This window comes from Macaca nemestrina, chromosome 6 (genome assembly GCF_043159975.1).
Source record: "Macaca nemestrina isolate mMacNem1 chromosome 6, mMacNem.hap1, whole genome shotgun sequence".
NCBI classification, from domain to species: domain Eukaryota; kingdom Metazoa; phylum Chordata; class Mammalia; order Primates; family Cercopithecidae; genus Macaca; species Macaca nemestrina.
This window is the reverse complement of record NC_092130.1, coordinates 109662057-109681387: the sequence shown is the minus strand read 5'-3', so window position 1 is coordinate 109681387 and position 19331 is coordinate 109662057. Positions and strand designations below refer to the sequence as shown.

The window sequence follows — 19331 nt, the reverse complement described above, 5'->3', positions numbered from 1 at the left end:
ATAGGAAAAAACAATATATATGGGGTTTAGTATCATCTGAAGTTTCAAGCATCCACTGGAGGTCTTAGAAGGTATCCTGTGCAATGACAACCCTATTAAATGACGACAGTGGTACACACCTGTGCTTTACTTTTTGAATACATGCCAGATACTCTGCCCTTATGTTTAGAGGAGTGCAGATCCCTCCTCCAAGAAAAAATACTAGGATCTGATATTATATGTCATTTCCTTTGTTTTGCAAGGTTTTAATGCCAAATATTTTAGTCTTTTGATAATTGTTTAGTAAGTAGTGGTAAGTAAAGCCTCAATAAACAAGAAGTTACTTTGGTTAAAGTGTTATATTCCTTAATAATTATGAAATATTCTTTCAAATGAAAGATTCAGAATAAGTGAATACCCGAGTCCTTGGTTTATTGTATGCAGGTTGATTATTCTTTCAGATTATTTTTCTAACATAGGTAAACAGTTTTTTCTGTCCTCAAGTTATATCTTTAGAAAATATACCATTAAGAAGTATACATAAAATTTTGCTATCTAACAGTGGAGAGATTAGTAGAAATTGGAGCAGTAAAATAATATAAGCACAAATTCTTATACTGATTTCTTCACTTACGCTTATAACTTAGTTCGTAACTATTAAGACCCACTGCTTCGATTCCAGAAAGACTCTTTCAGAAACTTACAGGAAGAACATGCTCAACAGACCTGTGTAGGGAATTTATATTCTGAAGTTTTAAATCTGCTTAAACTTTTCCTTCTGTTGATCAGCAGGATTCTTTCCTTTATTTATTTTGTGCTACAAACTTGTGAAATAGGAGATTATGCCAGATTGTGCTCCTGTAATGTATGCTCCTTTTTAAAAGTAGAACTTAAAGTTGGACATGAAAGTGACTTTTCAATGTGACATTTACTGTTTCTTTCTAATTTTAGTTGTTTAGACTTACCTACCTAGCTATTCATTCCTAAAAATTTAATCTAAATTTTTGGTAATATTGCCACCAAGTGGTGATGATGCCTCATTCCCCAACAAATACAATTATTTTGCTTTGAGTGAAAACCATATTTGACTAATGAATTTTTCCATTAATGCTAAAAACTTAAGTGGCAGACCTAAAAACATACATTGTCCATGTCTTTTTAAAAGCATGTTTTAAGTTATCAGGATATAATTTCATTCTTACTCATTAGTCCTTTTCATCCTTTATTCTTTTAGGGAAGAATACAGCTGTCTTCTTCCCTGCTACCACTTTGCCAGTTGAGAAGTATCCTAATGTTACATAAAAAGCCTTTCTCTTAGCAGTATTAGTTCATGAGCTATGGCTAAGTTTTGCAAGCCATTTTCTAAAATGATCATTTAAAATGCTGTGTTTTCTTATGAAACAAGTTTACATTTAAAATTTAAAAGGCAGTAACAAAGTTTCACTTTGTTAATGTAAAACTTCAGCTCCGCCTTCAAAACACTATGGTTATATTACTTATTTAAATATGGCCTGCACATCACTTCTCGGCCTTTTGGCTAAGATCAAGTGTAGTATCTGTTCTCATAAGTAAATGTGGCCTATGTTGCAAATTCCAAACGTTATTTCTAAAATTTTGCTGTATCAAATAAACTGTATCTCAAAGTTGACAGGCATGTCAACCCATACCCATTTTGTTTTATTTTCTCTCAACCACAGCACAAATAATGACTTCCTAAATTGGTTACTACTACTAATACTAGATAGATGGTTCAAGAGACTTTCAAGAATGATAGGACTTCTTAAAAATGATCTTAACATTTTATTGCTGTCTATACTTATCATATATGTAGTGCAAATAATGGCTTCTGATGGTTATAAAGCATTCCTGAATTATAGACTAGGGCTATACACTTGACATACCTGCTTTATATAACCATACAGTAATATTTAGACCTAATACAGAAATTCAGAGCTATTAGGAAAATTTCTAATATACTGTATTTAAAACAGCTGTCTTAGTTTCCCAGGGGAGACTAGCACAGTCTTAACTAATGATTAGTGAAATAATACAACCACAACCACAAATAGTAATAGGAGCTTGAGGAAAATATTTCTTTAAAAAGGAATCACACACAAACACCTACCGTTATACATACATTATAATCAGGTATAGGCACAATTTTTAAATTGTGTTCAGTTATATGCTAACAATGCATTACAAAGTTTAGCAAAATTGGTGAAAAGGGAAGCAAGTTCACCTTAGTGTTACACTTTTTTTTTCTTCAATTAACTAGTACAGTTCAAGTTCTCACAAGCAATACAACACCTTTTTTATTTTTCACAGTTATTGAAATCAGTCAAATATTAAATAATTTAATTCAGAAGTATTATTTATGCACACAAACTACACTTGTAACAGCATGACCTTTTACCTGAAAAATAAAGGATGAAATATTATATTTACTTATTTACATATTGCCCATAACACTGATAGGCTTTTTTTTTAATGCTTTGTTTTTTAAAAGTTGTATTGTTTTTAAACAAACAAAAATAGATTTGAAAAGACTGAACCAAAACAGTGCTACCAAAAAGTCACATCTTGTTACCAGACATCACTGTCCTTATAACAATTCAACTAATGAGATTTAAGATTTCATCCTAATGTATCAGAACATTTAAAAAAAAACACACACAAAATCTCAATGTACCTATTTAAATAAATCGTGCTTCCATAATAAGAGAGTATCCTTTAAAAATGAAAAACAGTAAAGAGCACACATTTTTATTTACTCACAACACTGAATAATTAATGTAAACTTTTTGAATTTTTTTTTTCCTTTAGACATTCTTCCTCTAGAGTAACTTTTCAAGGCCTTTTCATGAAGAGCCTTAAGTTTTATTGTCAAAATAAATGCACTTATTTTGGGAAACAGTTTGAAGTAAGTAATAAGCATTCCCCACTGTACTAACAACTTCTCTTAAAGTTCGTTTTCAATTTAGGTCACTAGCTTTTACATAAAGCCAACCCTGGTTCTGTGTAACTTACTACATTTTACCTATAGTCATTCCCACAAAGGATGCAGTATTATATTAGAAAGAAATATTACTTTAAATATGTTGAAAATAGAAGGACCAATTTAGAACTCTGACCTAGGTTCGGTCCTGAAAATGGGTCTTTCATAAATGAAGATCCAATTACTTTCACAGTTTTATTACTGTTCAGTTTATTACTAATCTGACAAGCCTAATTAGGTAACACTTCACTCTGTCTCACTGTGTTTTATACAAAATGCTGTAGGAGAAAGTTAATAAAACACTATATAAAATATTAATTTTCTATACCTTATAGTTCTTAGCATTAAAGGTGTTCTGTTAACTCTGAACTTAAACATAAAGTAATCCTATTATCCAAAGATGTAGTTTGGATTCTATTTCATTAAGCAACTGTCATTTCTACTACTAAATACTGCCAACATTCAGTGAAAAGGCAGGTTAAAAGAAGAAGCTATACTTCACTTGCTTCACACAGAGGTCTCATTAGGCACTCAATTGGCTATTTTTTTTTCACTGAAAGAATAAACCTTCACTTACCCTTTCTCTGTGACTACCTCTTTCCCAGTACATTGGTCACATTATCTGAAAAACTTAAATAACAAATATACTTTTTAAAAGAATGTATATTCAATAAATTTCTATTTAATTCAATCTAATCTGCTCAATTAGAAATTTAATTTTGCCACAAAATTTTTTTAAAGCAGTGTGCTGAATTCCCAATCCAATCCAAGATTCCTTTATATTTATATATATATCCTAAATTACCATCTTTTGAGATGTATAATTTCCTAAAACATATTAGTTGCAAAGTTACTCTTAACCATAAAACTTCAAACAACTGCTGCATTTAAAATCAAGCAACATCCAGTACTCCAGCAGCCACAAGTTGCCGTGAGAGCCAGTCCAACCCTTCATACAGTCCCATACCACTTCGAGCATCACAGCCCTGAATATACCAGCTACGGCCACAGCATAATTTATGGAGACTGAGTAGTTCAGTGATTTCTTCTACTGACAGTGCTCCAGCAACATCCTGAAAGATATACACATATTTTTTATCAGTCCATCCAAATTATTTGTTCTAACAGAAGCCTAAACAAAAAACCTAGACTCATCTTTCAGTAATTATTCTGAGATTAATAAGAATAGAAAAAAATAGTTTGGTTTAACTAATTTATATGTGTGTGTATGTATATATTTTTGTAAGGCTAGCTTAACAATGAAATCAATAAAGGCCTTGCAACCTAAATGGAAACATACTGCCTAAGTAATTTTTTTACCTTATGAGACGGAGTCTCTGTCACCCAGGCTGGAGTGCAGTGACATGATCTTGGCTCACTGCAACCTCTGCCTCCTGGTTCAAGCGATTCTCCTGCTTTGGCATCCCAAGTAGCTGGGATTACAGGCACGTGCCACCAAGCCTGGCTAATTTTTTTGTATTTTTAGTAGAGACAGGGTTTCACCATGTTAGCCAGGCTGGTCTCGAACTCCTGACCTCAAGTGATCCACCAACCTCAGCCTCCCAAAATGCAAGGATTACAGGCATGAGCCACCACGCCCGGCCTGCCTAAATGTAAGGCATCAACTTAAAAAAAATAAATTAACACATGGAAACCTTAATAAATGGTTTATATATAGGGTTATATATTGAAGAGTTCACTACATTCCCACTCTGAACACCCACTGCCCCGACTTCCCAGGAGCAACCACCAGTAACAACATATTTTTCCAGAAAATTTCCATGCACACTCATGCAAATAGACACAAACAGGAACATAGTTTAGACTTTCTATAACTTGCAGGGTTGTTTTTTACGTAAACATGTTGAAGATGAGTATCTTTCCATTATCAGCACAGATGGTCTGCTCAGAATTCCCTTCCATTGTGTGGCTGCAACATAATTTAATCAGTCCTATACTGAATGTTCAGATTGAAGTTTTGTGCTTATGTGCTATTATAAATCCATATATATACACACACGTACATACATAAGCATACATACACAAAAATAAGTTGACATACATTTATGTATATTTGCAAAGTTATCTGTAGGATAACCTCCGGATATTTGTCTACCAGATACATAAAGGTAGAATTGCAAAGTAAAGGACTTTGATGAGTATTGCCAAATTGTCCTCCAAGAAAATGTCTCAGTTTAATAACCTACCAACAGTGGGAGGATGAGGCGGGCAGATCACTTGAGGTCAGGAGTTTGAGACCAGCCTGACCACCACGATGAAACCCCGAATCTACTAAAAATACAAAAAGTAGCCGGGCGTGGTAGCAAGCACCTGTAATCCCAACTACTTGGGAGGCTGAGGCAGGAGAATCGCTTGAACCAAGGAAGGGGAGGCTGCAGTGAGCAGAGGTTGTGCCACCGCACTCCAGCCTGGTGACAGAGCAAGACTCAGTCTCAATAATAATAATAATAATAGTAATAGTGTATATAAGCCTGAGAATTACAACACACTTTCATCTTTATCTGATGAGCACAAAATGGTATTTCACTGACTTATTTGCATGTCTTAAATATACCAGTTCTTAATAGTTTGCTTTTTTTTATTAAGGGGAAAATTCTTTATTCTTCATCCTACTCTTCCCCTCCCATGACATCTCCTCTGCTCCACTTCTACTCTCCTACCTCTACTTAAAAGCATCTCATCCTCCTAGAAAGGCTCAAGGCCTAGGAATCTTCAGCTACTCCCAGTCCTTCATCCTCCCCATTCGGTCACCAGTTCTACCTCAAAGTCTTTTCCATCTGCCTCCGCCTTTCTATTCATCAAATTCAGACTCTTGTTAATGCTCACTTGAATTATTTAAGCAACTTACTGCATCTCCCTGTCTCCAGTCCTTTGCCCTGATTCATTCTACCCCCAGAATTACAGTATTAAAACAGTGATATGATCTTATTACCCACTAATCCAACATTTTGATGACTCCTCTTTGCTCACAGAATAAAACCTAAATTTCTCAGTCTAGCCCTGTCAGACCTTTACAGCATGGCCTTGTCTGTTATTCTAAATTCTCTTCATCCTCTACCTGGACCTGACATGATGATCTGCTTGATGTTCCCTAAACTAAAAACATTCATGCTATTATCTTCTCTATGATGTTCTTCCTTTCACATACTGACTCAGCCTCATCCATAATTTCAACTCAAATCCTACATTTTACAATCTTACAACATGCCACATTTAGAACTACTCTCCTAATTCCCATAACACTGTGTTACTGAAGTTACTTATCAGTTTTCTTTGTATTCGTATCTCATTTATGGGTTCATATGCATACACAAGAGTTTCTGGTGAGCATTAACTACCTTATTTCTATTTTGTATACTCCCAGGTACCCAGCACAGCATTTTCACATAGATTGTACTCAAAATACACAGAATAAACTTTATAAATATCTATGGAACTGACTGTCTTCTGAAATATTTCCAGTTACTTTATGACATGCACAAAACTACTAAAATAAATATTCCAATATAAAAATGCATTACCTGTTTGTTAGCAAAAATCAGGAGCAGAGCATCTCGGAGTTCTTTTTCTGTTAACAACTTTGCAAGTTCACTGTGTGCTTCACTAATTCTGTCTCTATGACTGCTATCTACAACAAACACAACAGCTACCCAAAAAACAAACAAATAAAAAACCCAAAATACTAATTAGTCACTTGCTAAAGTTCAGTAAATGAACCAAATATTTAATGACATCATTATTATGGTTAGAGTTTGTCTACCATCATTATTTTCACACAGTCTGCCTAGTATGGCAGGGGCACCTACAAAAAATTAACGATATGATTTCAAGTAGTTTACATAACTTCTCAGGTTTAGTTTCCCCATCTATGAAAGGATTTACAACACTTGCTCTATCAAATGCAAATTGGTCTGTATATCAAATAACATTTTTTACATAACAAATTGCAAAATAGGCCTCATGATCCTCTACCTACTGATGCTACTTGTTCTTCGAATACTACTTTTGTAACATTTAGTCTTTGAATAAAAGACTAAAAGACAAAAACCATCACCATTTTTATCTCTCTAAAGTATTATGTCTAAGTTAACTATCCCCAGACTTTCAACCATTCCTCATATTCAGAATTTCATTTTTGTAGGGCACAATGGCTCACAACTATAATCCCAGCACTTTGGGAGGCTGAGGTGAGAGGATCACTTGAGCCCAGGAGTTTGAGACCCCTGGGCAATATAGTGAGACCTTGTCTCTACAAAAAAAACAATTTAAAAATTAGCTGAATGTGGTGGCATACCCCTGTAGTCCTAGCTACTTGGGAGGCTAAGGTGGGAAGACTGCTTGAGCCCAGGAGACAGAGGTGGCAGTGAACTGCAGTCATGCCACTGTACTCCTGCCTGGGCAACAAAGCAAGATTCTGTCTCAAAAACAAAATACATGTTTTCTATTAATTATGGGTCATACTAAATACCAAAAATCCCAAAGTAAAAATAATTGTTCAGTCTCTCATCTTAGTGGAAAGCAGGATAACATACAGAATAAGTGGCATGAGCGTAAGCTCTATGTTGTGGTCTATGAGGCAAAAGTGTAGAATAAGACCCAAATGTGACTAAAACCTATGTAGAGTATACATATGATATAATACAGTTTGGTCAAAAGCAAGCCACTGTAAATTCTTCTGCAGGTAACAACTATTTGTGAAAGAAATGTGGGAGTGGGGCTATAGTGAGATTATAATGGGATAAATGTTGAGTTTAACTGAATTCAGCAGAATCATACAATATAAATTCAACTCTATACCACGACACTACCAGCAATCACACCCATATAATACTGATAATATACATTCTCTGTTAAGAGAAGCAAGAGTACTCTTAACTGACTATGTATCTAAGGTACGTATGGCTTTTATTCTGTAATAATGGTTTATCAGGAATAAACTAAAAGTACATATCGTAATCTTTCTATTTTCATTTTTTACAAGATAAGAAACTGGCCACCGGTACTTAAGTATACAGTCAAGGACTTATACGTATCAGCTTTGCTAGTTAAATCAGTACACTGAAAACTGTCATCCTAAAAATGTGAAAAATTAAATGTCATTTTTAACTCTCACCTTGAGTATTGAGGTAATAATGTTTCCACAACGGTCTTAATTTGTGTTTTCCACCTACATCCCAAATAGTGAATTTCAGATTTTTATATTCTACAGTTTCCACATTAAAACCTGTTTTTAAAAAAAGTTACTTTTATATTTATATTTACAATGAATGACACATCAAACACAGACAACCCCCCAGTTTATAACTGTGACTTATCAATTATCTATATGCAGCAATATCTACTGAAGCCTAATCAACCCCATTCCTACTCCTACATGGAGAATGTACACCTGTAACAGCTCCTAGCCCTCTAAACCTCCACCAAGGTCCTTAGGACCTTGGGATCCATGTACCTTCAAGCTCTGTTCCACTACCACCCCCCACCCCACACCCTCAGCCAGGATCACCAATCCTCTATTCCTTCCAACTGTCCCACCAATACTCTGATTCTTTTTATCCCCATCCACATTTCAATCCCATAGCCATACAATCTTACATTTTTTTCTCTGAGATGCTGATATCTTAAAGCCAGAAAAGAGCCCACCACCATGACAGATCAGTATCAAATAAGACCCCAAGAACTCGGCTGTAAGCTAGGGTTTGTCTATTAACTGTTCTTTAAGGTAAAAACCAATATTCATACTTACCAATTGTTGGAATGGGCTGCATGAATTCATCCTGTTTTAACTTAAACAAGATAGTAGTTTTTCCAGCACCATCCAATCCTAATGTAACGACCCGAATTTCCATTTTTGGCCCAATGTGAACTCGATTATCCTATGATTTAAATATTTTTAAATATGTTTGACATGCAGTTAGGAAGTAATAGCATTTAGCACCTTTATTATTTCTACATCTCCTATTCATTCCTCAACCATTGCAATCTGAATTGTATTCCTCAAAATCCCATGATCTCAAGAAGATGAACTCCTTCCCCATGGCTAAATCTTTCCTTAGTAAAACTGACCACTTTGTCTTTGTATAACAGAATATAACACACCCACTTAATTTTCTCAGATTTTCTAACTCAAATGAATCCTCTTTAAATCTTATTTAAACATGTTTTTATGCTATACTAAAAAACTCACAATAGGGCCAAATTAATTAAAATGAAAAGTGCTGCTCAATTCCCAGAAATCTCTACTATGAATCTGATGTATATCCCTACAGACACTTTCCCATGCACATACTGGCCAACATACACAAACCAAACAATTTTTTTTTAAAAAAGCATCACCCACACATTGAAACTAATGTGTTTCACTCAACAGTATATTATGGAATCCTTTCAATACATATGGACCAAACTTTTTCTTTTAATGGCTTCTTTACATTTCATAAACCATAATTTAAACCCCCAACTGATAGATTTTAGGTAATTTCTGGTTTTATATTACAAATAATGCTCTATTGAACATTTTTATATATTACTAGCTACATGATTTCTCTGCTTCACTTCTTTCATCTCTTAAAAGGACTAAAATAGTACAAAATTTACATAGGATTATTAAAAGGATTAATTTTTTTAAATACATACAAAAGTTCTTACAACAGTTCCCAAAATATATGTGTTATTTTTGCCTACTCCTTTGAGCACTCTTTGCTTGGCATTTATGATACAAACTTTTCCTGGTTTGGTTTTATCCCATTTTTGGATGCTCCTTCTAATTTTTCTTTTATCTAGCTCTTAAATGTTGGTATTCTTGAAGGTCTGTATGAGGCCCCTTCTCATTCTACATATTTTCACTCTCTTCACGAGCTTTAATTACCATCTATATGATGGCTCCAAATCTATACTTAAGTCCAGTTATACACCTCAGAAATAAAACAATATATGGAACTTCCGTGAGAACTCTAGAGAATAGTTAAGAAGCTACAGCACCCAAGCCATAAAACCAAGAAGGCATTCCAGTGAAGGGGGTAATAAAATTTGGGGCATTCTGTGCACTCATCCCTGCCCTTCCCCATATCTGACATAATGAGGATGAGGTGCAACCAGGGGGAAACTACAAAATACTAGCAAACTGAATTCAACAACATATTAGGCCAGGTGCGGGGGCTCACGCCTGTAATCCCAGCACTTTGGGAGGCCAAGGGGGGGGTGGATCACCTGAGGTCGAGAGTTCGAGACCAGCCTGACCAACATGGAGAAACCCTGTCTCTACTAAAAATACAAAATTACCCAGGCATGGTGGCGCGTGCCTGTAATCCCAGGTACTCAGGAGGCTGAGGCAGGAGAATCACTTGAACCCGGAAGGCAGAGGTTGCAATGAGCCAAGATCGTGCCACTGCACTCTAGCCTGGGCAACAAGAGCAAAACTCCGCCTCAAAAAAAACCCAAAAAACAAAAAAAACACACATTAAAGGGATTGTACACCATGACTAAATGGGCTTTATACCTGGAAGGCAAGAATTATTCCTCATCAATCAGCGTAATATACAGAATGAGAGGTAAAAAAAACCCGTAATCATCTCAATAGTTGCAGAAAAAGCATTTGACAAAATTCAATACCCTTTCACAATAAAAACATTTGACAAACTAGGAATAGAAGGAAACTGCCTCCGTGTAACATACATTATATATGAAATGCCCACAGTTAACATCATACTCAAAAAACTGAAAGCTTTTTCTCTAAGATAAAGAACAAGAAGATGCCCACAGAGCAATTAGGCAAGAAAATTAACAAAAGTCATCCAAATTGTAAAGGAAGATGTAAAATTATATCTCTTCACAGATGATATGATCTTTTATGTAGAAAACCCTGAACAGTCCACACAAAAAGACCTATTAGAAAGAATAAATAAAGTCAACAAAGTTTCAGGATATAAAATCAACATGAAAATCAGTTGCATTTCTATACATTAATGATAAAAATCCCAAAAGGAAATTAATAAAACAATTCTACTTACAATCGCATCAAAATTATACTTTCGGGGATACTTTTTATAGTTCATGACTAAAGAAGTTTCTCTGAACATGTAGAGAAAAAAAAGTTTAAGATACTTAGGAATAAACTCAACCAAGATGGTGAAAGACTTGGATATTATGTTGGTGCAAAAGTAACTGTGGCTTTTGCCAGTACTTTTAATGGCAAAAACCACAATTACTTTTGCACCAATGTAATATGTAGGCATACACCTAACCAAGAGGGTGAAAGACTTGTACACTAAAAACTACAAAACATTACTAAAATAAAGACATAAATAGACATTCCATGTCCATGGATTGAAAGACATAATATTAAGAAGTGAATACTACCCCAGGTAATTTATATAGATTCAATGCAATCCCTATCAAAATCCCAATCATGTTTTTTGCAGAGATAGAAAAAATTAAGCTAAAATTTATATGGAAGCTCAAGTGACCCTGAATAGCCAAAACAATTTTGAAAAAGAAAACAGTTGGAGGACTCATACTTCCTTACTTCGAAATATATCACAAAGCTTGTTCTGTTTTTGCACTGCTCTGAAGAAATACCTAAGACTGGGTAATTTATAAAGAAAAGTTTAATTGGCTCACAGTTCCATAGGTTGTACAGGAAGCATGATGCTGGCATCAGTCTGGCTTCAGGGGAAGCCTCAGGAAACTCACAATCATCGTGGAAAGCAAAGAGTGAGTGACGCATTTCACATGGCAGGAGCAGGAGCAAGAGAGAGGGTGGGGGAGGTGCCACACAGTTTTAAAAGATCAGATCTCATGAGAACTCACCTATTATGGCAAAAACAGTACCAAGGGGGATGATACTAAACCATTCGTGAGAAACTGCCCCCATGATCCAATCACCTCCAACCAGGCCCCACTTCAACATTGGGGATTACAACTGGACATAAGATTTGGACAGGAACATAGATCTAAGCCATATCAGCTACAATAATGAAAACTATGTGGTACTGGCATAAAGATGAGACATACAAACCAACAGAATAGAAGAGAGAGCCCAGAAATAAACCCTCAGGAATAGCGTCACATGATCTTCAACAAGGGTACCAGGACCACTCAATGAAAAGACAGTCTCTTCAATAAATGATGCAGGGAAACTGGATAGCTACATGCAAAAGGATGTTGTGTATCTTATGCCACCTACAAATATTAACTCAAAATGGATTAAAGCCATAAACTTAAGACCCCAAACCATAAAACTCCTAGAAGAAAAAACAGAGGAAAAGCCTCATGACATTGCATTTGAGAATGACTTCATGGATATACCAAAAGCACAGTTTAAAAAAAAAAAAGCAAAAACAAATGAGACAACATCGAATTTAAAATTTTTGTGCATAAAATGACGCAGTTAACAGAGTGAAAAATCAACCTATGAAATGGGAGAAAGTATTTGAAAGTCACAGATCTGATAGGGAATTAATATCCTGAATATATAGGCCGGGCGCGGTGGCTCACGCCTGTAATCCCAGCACTTTGGGAGGCCGAGGCGGGCGGATCACAAGGTCAGGAGATCGAGACCACGGTGAAACCCCGTCTCTACTAAAAATACAAAAAATTAGCCGGGCGCGGTTGTGGGCGCCTGTAGTCCCAGCTACTCGGGAGGCTGAGGCAGGAGAATGGCGTGAACCCAGGAGGCGGAGCTTGCAGTGAGCCGAGATCGCGCCACTGCACTCCAGCCTGGGCGACAGAGCGAGACTCCGTCTCAAAAAAAAAAAAAAAATCCTGAATATATAAAGAACTCCTACAATTAAACAACAAAAACAGTCAACCCAATCAAAAAGTGAGTGAAGGATTAAAATAGACATATTCAAGGCAATATACAGATGGCCAACAATTATATGAAAAGATGGTCAACAGCATTAGTCATCAGAGATATGCATATCAAAACAAATAAAGTATCATTTCAAACCAATCAGGATGGCTACTATCCAAAAACAGAAAATAACAAATGTTGGTGAAAATGTGGAGAAATTGCATCCTGTGCACCACTGGTGGAATTGTAATATGGTGCAACCATTATGGAAAACAGTATGGTGTTTCCTCAAAAAATTAAAAACAGAACTACTATATGATCTACCAACTTCACTTCTGGATATATATCCAAAAGACCATGAAAGCAGGGTCTTGAGGAGATATTTTTACACTCACGTGCACAGCAGCACTATTCCCAGTAAACCAAGAGGTAGAAGCAACTCAAGTTCCATCAACAGATGAATGAACAAACAAAATGTGGTACACACATTGTATTAGTCCATTTTCATGCTGCTGATAAAGACATACCCGAGACTGGGAAGAAAAAGAGGTTTAATTAGACTTATAGTTCCACATGGCTGGGGAGGCCTCAGAATCATGACAGGAGGCAAAAAGCACTTCTTACATGGCAAGGGCAAGAGAAAAATGAGGAAGAAGCAAAAGCGGAAACCCCTGATAAACCCATGAGATCTCGTGAGACTTAATCACTATCACGAGAATAGCAGAGGAAAGACCAGCTCCCATGATTCAATTACCTCAGCCTGGGTCCCTCCTACAAAACGTGGGGATTCTGGGAGATACAATTCAAGTTGAGATTTGGGTGGGGGCACAGCTGAAGCATATCATTCTGCCCCTGGCCCCTCCAAACCCTGCCCCTACAGCAAACTTCTGCCTAGGCATCTAGGTGTTTCAACGCATCTTCTGAAATCTAAGCAGAGGTTCCCAAACCTCAATTCTTGACTTCTGTGCACCCACAGGCTCAACACCACACAGAAGCTGCCAAGGCTGGGGGATTCCACCCTTTGAAGCCACAGCCTGAGCTCTATGTTGGCCCCTTTCAGCCACAGCTAGAGTGGCTGGGACACAGGGCACCAAGTCCCTAGGCTGCACACAGCATGGGAACCCCGGGTCCAGCCCACGAAACTACTTTTTCCTCCTGGGCCTCCAGGCCTGTGATGGGAGGTGCTGCCATGAAGATCTCTGACATGGCCTGGAGACATTTTCCCTTTGGTCTTAGGTATTAACATTAGGTTCCTTGCTACTTACACAAACTTCTGCAGCCAGCTTGAATTTTTCCCCAGAAAATGGGTTTTTCTTTTCTATCACACAATCAGGCTGCAAATTTTCCAAACTCTTACGCTCTACTTCCCTTATAAAACTGAAGACCTTTAACAGAACCCAAGTCACCTCTTGAATGCTTTTGCTGCCTAGAAACTTCTTCCACCAGATACCCTAAATCATCTCTCTCAAGTTCAAAGTTCCACAAATCTCTAGGCAAATGCCACCAGTCTCTTTGCTAAAACATAACAAGAGTCACCTTTGTTCCAGTTCCCAACAAATTCCTCGTCTCCCTCTTAGAATACCTCAGCCTGGATTTCATTGTCCACATCATTATTAGTACTTTTGTCAAAGTCATTCAACGAGTCTCTAGGAAGTTCCAAACTTTCCCACATTTTCCTGTCTTCTTCTTAGCCCTCCAAACTGTTCCAACCTCTACCTGTTACCCAAAGTTATTTGCACATTTTTGAGTATCCTTTCAGCAATGCGCCACTCTGCTGGTACCAATTTACTATATTAGTCCATTTTCATGCTGCCGATAAAGACATACCCGAAACTGGGAACAAAAAGAGGTTTAATTGGACTTATAGTTCCACATGGCTGGGGAGGCCTCAGAATCATGAGGGGGGCAAAAGGCACTTCTTACATGGTGGTGACAAGAGAAAAATGAGGAAGAAGCAAAAGCGGAAACCCCCTAATAAGCACATCAGATCTCATGAGATTTATTCAATATCACAAGAATAGCACGGGAAAGACCGGCCTCCATTATTCAATTACCTCCCCCTCGATCCTTCCCACAACATGTGGGAATCCTAGGAGATACAATTCAAGTTGAGATTTGGGTGGGGACACAGCCAAACCATATCACACATGCAATGGAATACTACTCGGCCTTAAAATGGAAGAAAATCCTTTCACATGTTACAATATGGATGAATTTTGATGATAGGCCAAGTGGAATAAGCCAGCCACAAAAAGGCAAATACTGTATGATTACACTTATATGAGGTATCTAGTCAAATTCATAAGGGAAAATACAATAGTGGTTACCAGGGACCAATGAGAGGGGGCAGAGGGGAATTGTTTAAAGGGTATAGTTTCAGTTTTACAAAATGAAGTTTCTGGATATGTTTAACAATGTATACTTAACAGTACTGAACTGTACACTTCTAAATGGTTGAGATAGATAGCAAATTTTTTATTATGTGTTTTTTACCACAATAAATAAATGTGGTATATCCTCACAATGAATTACCTTGCAGCTGGAGAAAGGAACAAAAAATGTCACTTTATACTGCTACAGAGTAACGTTTAGGATGTACAGTTAAGTGAAAAGAGCAGGGACAAAAAAAGTGTGTAAGGTATTCCACCTTTTAAATCCAAGTAGTGTACATACAAAGATATAAACACATTTCTCTATACTTTTTAAAATGATGACTAAAAGTAAGAAAAAATTCTAAATGATTTTCTATGGGGAACGAAGTAAAAAGGGTAGAAGGAACAGGCATAAAAGCTAGATTTCTCTGAATAAACCTTGCTTTGGACATTTGACTCTGGATCACATAAACATTTCACATAATTGTGAAAACATAATTAATTTTTTTAAAAAACAGCCCCTAAAAATAGAAAGCAAAATGGTACACATGAACGTTTTTCAATCAGGGAGAACCCACTTTAAAAGAAGCTTAAATATATCAACCAAATCCCAAGTATGAAACTTGCTTGGATTGTATCTAAAATAAAGCAACCATTAAAAAAATTGTTTTGAAAACAATCTGGGAAATTGGAATACTAACCATAGTTGATAATATTAGTGAAAATATTAGAGATTCATTATTAAACTTTTTTTGTGTAATAATGATATTTTGGCTTTTTTTTTTAAGAGATGGGAATTTCACTATATTGCCCAGGCTGGTCTTGAAGTCTTGGGCTCAAACCATCCTCTTGCCTCAGCCTCCTGAGTAACTGGGACTATAAGGTATGCCACCATGCCCAATTATGTTTGTTTTCTTTTGTTTTTGAGGCGGAGTATTGCTCTTGTTACCCAGGCTGGAGTGCAGTGGCGTGATCTCACCTCACTGTAACCTCTGCCCCCTGGTTTCAAATGATTCTCCTGCCTCAGCCTCCCAAGTAGCTGAGATTACAGGCATGCACCACTAAGCAAAAAATTTTGTATTTTTAGTAGAGACAGGGTTTCTCCATGTTGGTCGGGCTGGTCTCAAACTCCTGACCTCAGGTGATCCACCTGCCTCGGCCTCCCAAAGTGCTCGGATTACAGGTGTGAGCCACTGCACCTGGCCCCAATTATGTTTTTAAAAAGAGTCCTTATCTTTTGAAGATACACCCTAAAATATTTCATAGATGAAATAAGATGTTGGGATGAAATTATATGTTATTAGGATTTGCTTCAAAATACACTGGGAGATTGCAAGTAGAAAAAGGAGTAGGTAAAAGGCGAGATGAAATAAGTTTATAATTGCTCAAGTGGGTGATGGATATAGAAAGATTCATTATATATACCATATATATACTATTTATATTTTCTTATTTTTACTTTTTTAAATTTAAAAATATGGTGCACTTCACAAATTTGCGTGCCATTCTTGCACAGGGGCCATGCTAATCTTCTTATTCCAATTTTAGTATATGTGCTGCTGAAGTGAGCACACCATTTCTATTTTCCACTGATAAAAGTTTTCTTTAAAAGCCCCTAATTCATGAATTTCATGGTTGTCTCTCTAAGGTGATTATCATGAAATGTAAATCAATTATGATTTGTCAGAAAAAAATACCTAAAAATAAAGTACAGTACATTACCTTTGTAAAAGTGACAGGGATGCTGGCATCCAACTGAATGTGATCTGCAACTTCTGTAAACTGCTGCTGCTGTTTCTGCAATGTTTCCAGTAACCTTGTAATTTCCTGTTTTGCCAAGACAACTCTACAATCATCCTATAAGAGGCAAAACAATATTTCTTATAAACTTTTTATAAGAAATAAGGAAAAGATACTTATATTACCAACTCACAATAAAAGCAGTTTTAACATTATAGTAGTCAAAGTTAAATGTAAATTTGACAAGAATAATAATTGGGCATTAATATATAATTTGAGGACCTAGCAACAAAAGAATGGATAAATTGTAGAATATTGATAAATGGAACACTACATCACAGTGAGAATAAATCACAGCTACACACGATGATAGAAATTTCACAAACACAATGTGGAGTGTAAGAAGACATGGCATGGAGAATTCATACTGTATGATTTCATTTAATTACCAAAACAACTAAAATTAAGATATACATTAGAAGTCAAGATAGTGATTTATCATGGTGGGAAAGGCAGGTAGTGGACAGAAGTGAGTATGAGGGGACTACTGGGGAACTGACAATGTTCTGTTACTTGATCTAGGTGCTAGTTAGACATTAATGATCAGTCTGAAAATTCAGCCAACTGAATACTTATGCATACATTTCTATATCTATGTTCTACTTCTATAAAAAGTTTAAAAAATAATTTCAGATATACATGTATTCATTAAAAAAATAAAGAATACAGGTCAACCTCCCTCTAGATCCCCAGATCCACTCCTCAAAGTCAAGAACTTTCCAGTTTCTTGAATATTATTACAGACTATCTATACATATACCAATATAGTCTTTATATGAAAGAGATCTCCCAATAATATGCAAGCTCCATGAGAATGACAGTGTTATCTGTTTTTGCTCACTGTTAGATACTCAGGTTAGTTGACAGCAATTCCACTGTTTCAGCTGTTCAGGACAAACGCTGAAGCCATTATTGCTTTCTCTTTCCCACATGTCCTACATACAATCTGTTAATAAATCCTTTTGAATATCCAGAATCTGGGCACTTCTAATCCCCATTATCCAAGCTACTATTACCTCTCACCTGGAATTCTACAACAGTTGCTTAACTGTTGAATTCCTTCCTTCCATTTTTGCCTTCTTCCAATCTATTTTAGACACATAGGCCAGAACAATCATTTTAACACATAAGATTAAGTCACATTTCTACTCAAAACTCTACAATGGTCCTCCTATCCCAATCAGTAAAAGCTGAAGTACACCCAGGCATGGTGGCTCACACCTGTAGCGCTAGCACTTTGGGAGCCCACGAGTTTTAGACAAGTCTGGGCAACATGGCGAAATTCCGTCTCTATGAAAAATACAAAAAAATTAGCTGGATGTGGTGGCTTGCTCCTGTAGTCCCAGCTACTCAGGAGGTCGAAGCAGGAGGATCACTTGAGCCCAGGAGGCAGAAGCTATAGTGAGACCAGACTGTATCACTGCACTCTAGCCTGGAGCAAGACCCTGTCCCACTTCCCCACTCCCCCCAGCCCCCGGCCAAAGAAAAAAACAATTGAAGTCCTTATAATGCCTCACAGGGTTTTCCTTACATATAATTCTCTATTAATCTCTGATTTCAGCTCCTATTACTCTGTCCTTCGCTTATTCTACTCCAATCAAGAGGTCAATTTTCCTGTTCCTCAAACATACCAGGCATGCTGCCGTAGGGTTTTTGCTATAAACATTTCCTCAACTAGAATGTTCTTCTCCCAGTTAGGGCCTGAATGAATTCCTTCAACTTTTTACTTAAATCTTTGCTCAAATCTCACCTTCCCTCAATAATGCTTACTCTGACTACTCTACTTAATAATGCAATCTGCTGTACAAACACAAACATGCAGTTGCAGAATTCTTTTTTGATTAGCTCTTACCACTTTCTAACATATAGTATAATTAACTTACTTAGATATGGTTATGGTTTATTGCCTGTCTTCTTGCTAGAATGCTAATTCTACAAGATTATGGCTTTTCACTTATTTTGTCCACTGATATATTTTAAATACACGGCATATGTCAGGTGCTCAATACATATTTGTTAAATGAATATTCAGCATCCAGTATCATGCCAAGAACTTTAGATGATGCATAATTTGTTTAGAGTGGATGGATGATTAAATTATGTTCTCAGAAGTGAAGATCAATTTGTGATGTTCCATCCATTCCTCTGTTCAATTTTCTCTGTAGTGGGAACTTTAAAGAACATTGGTTAGTATTCTGTAGTCATAAAATAGAACAAAACTAATACGTCCATAGGAAAAATGAATCCAAGACCTTGATTTTTTTGCATTAACATAGATAATATTGTATTATTAAAAATTACCAGTTCATATGGCTTGGCTCCGTGTCCTCACCCAAATCTCATCTTGAATTGTAATCCCCATGTCTGGGGA

At 36.4% G+C, this 19331-nt stretch overlaps 1 protein-coding gene and 2 pseudogenes across 1 annotated transcript in view; 1 reads left to right on the top strand and 2 right to left on the bottom strand.

Annotated features, from left to right (window-relative positions):
• The first annotated feature begins 1496 nt into the window (after positions 1-1496).
• LOC112423209 (U2 spliceosomal RNA) lies at positions 1497-1607 on the top strand (annotated as a pseudogene).
• A 159-nt stretch (positions 1608-1766) lies between these two features.
• The window catches only part of LOC105499487 (tripartite motif containing 23), a 35067-nt gene continuing 17502 nt past the window's right edge, over positions 1767-19331 (bottom strand). Inside the window, exons 7-11 of the mRNA XM_024786950.2 lie at positions 16883-17017; positions 8742-8871; positions 8109-8219; positions 6517-6641; positions 1767-4047 (exon numbers count right to left, since the gene is read on the bottom strand). Of these exons, the coding sequence (XP_024642718.1) occupies positions 3868-4047; positions 6517-6641; positions 8109-8219; positions 8742-8871; positions 16883-17017 (681 nt within the window). The 3' untranslated portion in view covers positions 1767-3867. The remainder of the gene's footprint in view (positions 4048-6516; positions 6642-8108; positions 8220-8741; positions 8872-16882; positions 17018-19331) is intronic.
• Positions 16632-16732, bottom strand: LOC112423197 (U6 spliceosomal RNA; annotated as a pseudogene).